General features: G+C 38.5%; 1 protein-coding gene across 1 annotated transcript; it reads right to left on the bottom strand.

The window, feature by feature from the left end:
- Positions 1-993: 993 nt before the first annotated feature.
- LOC110562672 (putative olfactory receptor 10D4) lies at positions 994-1929 on the bottom strand. The gene has a single exon (XM_060377415.1). The coding sequence runs from the start codon at positions 1927-1929 to the stop codon at positions 994-996; it is 936 nt and encodes a 311-aa protein (XP_060233398.1).
- Positions 1930-6000: the final 4071 nt, after the last annotated feature.

Here is a 6000-nt window from a genome sequence, read left to right as displayed (position 1 = left end):
AGGTGCTTGCCACAGTCAGTGTAAGTCCCCTCTGGAGACAACATCCCTATCTCTGATGCTTACATGGTAGTTGTAAGCCCCTGACAGCACTGGCTGGCCACCAGCAATTTAATTCTGGCCCCTCATTTTGCCACTATCAGTGGAAGCCATGGTCAGTAACCATCAGTTCCAGCACTGGAAAATTATCCTAAGAAAAAGTCTGCCAGGTCACAAGCCAGGCAGCCAGCCAGGGGATCTATGCCCTGACTCAGTTTGTCTCCACTGAAATGTTGAAACTGTTCTTCAACACATCATACCTAAGCCAATCTTTCTTTATTTAAAAAAAAAAAAAAAAAAAAAACAACTCATGAATGTATTTGAATTTAGTTGGTCCTTTTATCTGATTTGAGCCAATTTTGCAAAACCAACTTGGATTTCTTGATCACCTAGTGAGAATTATCTATGTACACACCTTTTCAGGGGTAAAATTATAGCACAAGAAACATATAAATCCCAGAAGAGAAGATGTGCCAAAGGAACAAGTCTGAAGTCACCCAAGACTGTATAGTCTGAAGAGATCATCTTAAATATAAAGTACACTAGTTTTAAAATATGAGTTTCCAGTGGAAAAAATAGCACTTACCTTCTCTATTTTGAAAAGGATATAAAATTCTAGCTTGGTCTATTTGAGAATATATGTCTCCTAATCCTTGTAAAGAGTTAGTTAACAAATACATGAGAAAATAGTGGTAACTGGAAAGAATACACACAGCATAAAAGTCAACACAGCATCTGCTAAGAGATTTTATCACTTGTATTCATTATAAAACATAGGGACATATAAATTAAATATGTATCTTCAAATGATGAAGGAAGTGGTAAATTAATGTACTGTACATTACATTTTAATATGCCTTGGACATTATAGATACCATTTGTCCTATGAAATAAGCTGTATATGCAAATCTGATCTTTTAAATGGTGAATCAGACATTGCTCAGGAAATAGATGCTTTCATTTATTATCCAGACTGAGACATCTCTTAAGAAACACATGCCTCAGAGCTGATTTCACATCCTTATTTCTCAGGCTGTAGATCAATGGGTTGAGGGTGGGTGTCACAAGATTGTTTAAAATCTGAATAATTGCACCAAGTGTTGGGCTAGGACAGGGCTGTAGGTAGATGATGATTACCGGGCCATAAGCACAGACAATGGCCGTGAGGTGGGCACTGCAGGTGGAGAATGCTCTCTGCCTGCCTTCTGTTGAACGGATTTTTGAAATGGAGATCCCAATCCGAGTGTAGGACACAAGGATAAGAAAAAAGCAAATGAGAGATAAAAGGCCAACATTTGTGAAGCCTACTCTCTGTGCTACAGAGGAGTCTTCACAGGCTAATGATAACACTGCAGGCATGTCACAGAAGTAATAATCCACTTCACTGGGGCCACAGTAGGGCAACTGGAAAGTGAGGGAAGTTAGGATAGTGGCATGCACACAGCCACTCATCCAGGTCCCTGTGGCCAAGGCACAGCACAGTCTGTGGTTCATGATGGCTGTGTATCTCAGAGGGAAGCATATGGCGACAAAGCGGTCATAGGCCATCACTGTGTATAGGAAGCACAATGTGCAACCTAGACAATGATAGAAAAAGAGTTGTACAACACAGCCCTGGAAAGAGATCCCTCCACCCTGTCCTGAAAGATAAGACAACATCTTGGGAGCTGTTGTGGAACAGAAACCCAAGTCAAAGATGGAGAGGTTGCCCAAGAAAAAGTACATGGGCGTGTGGAGTCTTGGGGAGGAGATGACTGCAGTAAGAATGAGCAGGTTTCCCAGGAGGGCACAGGCATAGAACGTTGAGAACAGGAAGAGCAGGACATCCTCCAGGCCGTCTGACTCAGGGATGCCCAGTAAGGTGAATTCTGTCACCATTGTGTTGTTTGTCATGCTTATGAAAGAATCGGTTCCTGGGAGTCCACGGGCAGAAATTCTGGTAAAATGTATTAAGTCTGTGGATTAGAGGAGTTCAAATCACAGGGATCAAGAGAAAAAGATGGTGATACTTACAAGGAGATATTTTAGTTAGAGTTGTCTTTGTGCTGATGAAGTATGTTTCTTCAGTTAGGCTTTTAATTGGAGATGATGCTTCCTAAAAATCTCTTCCAGGAGGTAACTCCCAGGGCAAATGCAGATGGTGTCCTTCAAGATCTCACCCAGAAGGTAACTTCCAAGGCTAGTGTCCTTTCTTCCCCTCTTTATACAAAGGATCAAATTCCATCATTCTAGATGCTCCACTGTGATTCTAAAATGAGCAAAAAGACTCTAGAAATGAACTTGTAGTGATGAAGTGCGATTGGCAGGGGTGGGATAGGATTAAGTAAGAGTGTGAGCAAAATCAGGATGCATCACATACAGGTATGAAATTGTCCAAGAAAATATTTAATTAACAGAAAGTTATCTTTCCAATTACATTGAAACCTAAATTAGAGGACAAAGAGTAATGAGAATCAGAATCCAGAGTATTTACAATGGAATTACAAAGAGCAAAGGACATGATTTTAAACTCTAAGCCTGACCATCACTGAAATTGGAAGCTGAATTAACACACTAAAATTTTCCTACTCCACAGTTTAGATGTGTGCTCTCCTCTCTTTAGAAATATGAGAATTTGTGAACGTAATAGGATAATCTCGTCCTCTATGAAGGAAACTTGAGACTAGCATAGTGACCAAAGATTCCATAGGCACTTTTTGTATGATAGCAGAGTTTGCCTATCTCTGTGTCTTAGACACATCTCGTATGTACACAGGCATGCACACACACACACACACACACACACACACACACACACACAGAGAGAGAGAGAAACTTCTGTTCAAACCTCACCATGCACATTGTGTTAAAGTTTTAAAGGATTTTTGTCACATATATCACAAGAACTAAACTAAAGATGTTTGAAAGTTCAAAAAAACCAACCTCAAAAGCACTTTATTAACCAACTGTGTGTAAGGAACAGGAGTATAAAGATCAGAATTTAAACAATAAAATCACAGATATTAAAAAGTATGAAGTTTTATTGCCTTAACAAAGAAAGACTGCATCCTTTTGTGTACTTGTTAATATAAGAATATAAAATAGTATGGTATCGTCCATGAACTCTCCATTCTTGATTATTGAAATCACTCATTCAGTAGATACAGGAATGTTCCAGATTCTTTTGTTGGGCATAGGGACAACAATGAAAAGCTACTCAAAGAAAGACCTTACCGTTCTATGTGGAACAAACATACTACTGTTGACTCTATCTCAGGTTGCAAAGTTTAAGTTTTGAGCCATATTTAAATTAAAGAAGAGTGGGCATAGAAAATATTCCTTTTTAGTTTTCACATTTTGAAATTTTCTAATAGACTTTCACATTATTTTTTTTTTTTAGTTTTCCAACACAATGCAATCGTTAAATTACAGATTAACTCATAGACTTTATTGCCTAAAACTGCATCCTCTCCCACATTATGCCCCTAGTGACTGAGAGGTTGAGCACAAAGGTGAAAGACACACTTGAGCACTTACTGAGCCCACAGAAAGCCCAAGGTGATGGCACTATTGAGTGCTGTTTCCTTTTAACCTCCAGCAGGAAGGAGGAGGCTCACCATCCTTCACTCTGTAAATTAAAATTGAGAATCCCTTCTCCTTTCAAACACTTTCCAGTAGAATGCTACCCATTAAGTGTGCTTCAGCTTCCTGGCAGCGATTTCCTGTTTGGTTCCAGGACCTGTAATAATTCACAACAAAACAAATTTTAAATAATTGTGATCTTCCTTTGGGTATTAATCCCAGGAGGAAATAGTCTTATTGAGAAACACCTCATTAACTCCTTGGTTTAATTGTGTTGTGTAGGGGGATTACTTCAGTATCTTTTGTGTACACCTTTATGGACTAATGTGTTCAAGAGTGATCACTTGAAACCTCAGTACTTTTCTTGGAAATATAACCTGTCCCTAAATACGATAAAAACTGGTAATTCTGAAATCTTATTTGTCACATGCTGACCTATATGGTAAGGTAGGACTCTCTGAAGGTAGAAAGAGTGCAGTCTCAGTAAATGTTCTCTTAGCTGGGATCTGCAGAATGAATCAGCAACAAGGAGGGGAAGTTGTAAGTATCGATTAATATTTACTATTGATATATCTTCTGGTAAAGCTGCTGTTAATCCTGAACAGCTGTATAACCAAATCACCACACGGAGGCTATGATTTATTTAATTAACCTAGAACACAATTCTGGGCAATAGTTACTCCATTCTAAACCTCCAAGCCCTCATAGTCTCCTAACATTTAGATTTTCCACATTATACTTGTTTTTAGTGATATATTAGGTCCAGTCCAGCTGTCCACGTCATTCCAAGATCTCTCTCCTGCCTCAGTTCTCCCAGCTCTTTGCCTCCCATGGCTTCCTGTCCTCTGACTCCTCCCTCTCTTTCTGCTTCCTTTCCCTTGCTCAACATTGTGGCTAGTTGTTTTATTTTGGTATGTTTACACAAAGTTGAGACAGGTAATGCTTAGAATAAGTATCACAATGCAATGTCCGGATTGAAACCAGAGAGTTGGGAAGAGAAATCAGCATTTGAATGAACAAGGTAAAGTGTATACATTCCAAAAGAACATTATACCAACAGGAAGTACAAACCATTTCCCCAGCACCAATAAATATGGACTGTCTATATTAGAAACAAACTCAAGATACTTAAAGAATTTAGGAATCAGTTTGAAAGTAGGAGGCTTTATTTTCAGTTTCTTAGGAATCTAAAAGAGAAGGATCACAAATGTAGGCCTGCCTGGGTAATAGCGTGATGAACTATATTCAAGGTTAGCATAGGGAATTTGATAATGTCTTAAATAAGAAATAAAAATGAATATAGACACAGCTCATCTTTAGTGTACTCTCTTGTAGGCTGATTGTTTAGCATGCCCCAGAGTTTGATTCTTAGGAATACAAAGGAAGGGGAAGTAGTAGTAATAGGAAAAGGACACAAAATAAAACTTGAGAGGGAAAAAGCAGCAGAAGATGATTGAAGGTCTCATTGGTAATTTTATACAGACGGTCTATGCGTTAAGGAGTAGAGAAAATGCCACCATTGTAAGCAGCAGTGTTTCTGTACACAGTGGATAAGAAGGAATATGAAGAGACAATCCTAGTCACAGGGAGAAGAATAATTCTGGGGAAGAGAAGACTGTTCAAAGAGGCAAGTAAGATTCTTACACTGGAGACTTTTCAGACACTTGGTCAGGAATAAAAAAAAAAAAAAGAATAGGTATAAGTTCAGAGAAATTTACTTTTAGTGTTTGTGGGAAAATAGTCAAATAGTCTAACATGATGGGACCAGAGCAGATCTTTATTTTCTTATAAGGGGGAAAAAATGAAGGTGTTGGGGTGGGAAATAGACTAATGAGAAATTGAAAAGTGAAGTAGTGATTTGTATAAAACAAAAGATGAAGTTATAGGAATAAAGCCAATGAGAAGAAACTTCAACTAAACACGGGTAAGAACAGGGACCATGTTTCTTGGGTTCATTTGCTTTGAAAACAATAGCGCTTCCTCAAAATCCAGCTATATCACTCCTAGGCATATATCCAAAAGAGGCTCAAGTACACAAGTAAGGAAATTTGCTCAACCATGTTTGTAGCAGCTTTATTTGTAATATCCAGAAGCTGGAAACAACCCAGATGCCCCTCAACTGAAGAATGGATACAGAAATTGTGGTACATCTACACAATGGAATATTACTCAGCAATGAAAAACAAGGAAATCATGAAATTTGCAGGTAAATGGTGGGAACTGGAAAGGATCATACTGAGTGAGCTATCCCAGAAGCAGAAAGACACACACAGTATATACTCACTCATATAGACATGTAACATAGGATAAACCTACTAAAATCTGTACACCTGAAGAAACTAATCTAGAAGGAGGACTCTGGCTAAAATGCTCAATCCCCATCCCAAGAGGCAAAGAGGATGG

Source organism: Meriones unguiculatus, chromosome 1, assembly GCF_030254825.1.
Source record: "Meriones unguiculatus strain TT.TT164.6M chromosome 1, Bangor_MerUng_6.1, whole genome shotgun sequence".
In the NCBI taxonomy this organism is placed as follows: Eukaryota; Metazoa; Chordata; class Mammalia; order Rodentia; family Muridae; genus Meriones; species Meriones unguiculatus.
The sequence above is the reverse complement of the archived record's forward strand: the minus strand, read 5'-3'. Positions and strand labels throughout refer to the sequence as shown.

Excerpts from the sequence above, each read along its gene's own strand:
- LOC110562672 (XM_060377415.1), bottom strand. The coding sequence starts at position 1,929 with ATGACAAACAACACAATGGTGACAGAATTCACCTTACTGGGCATCCCT.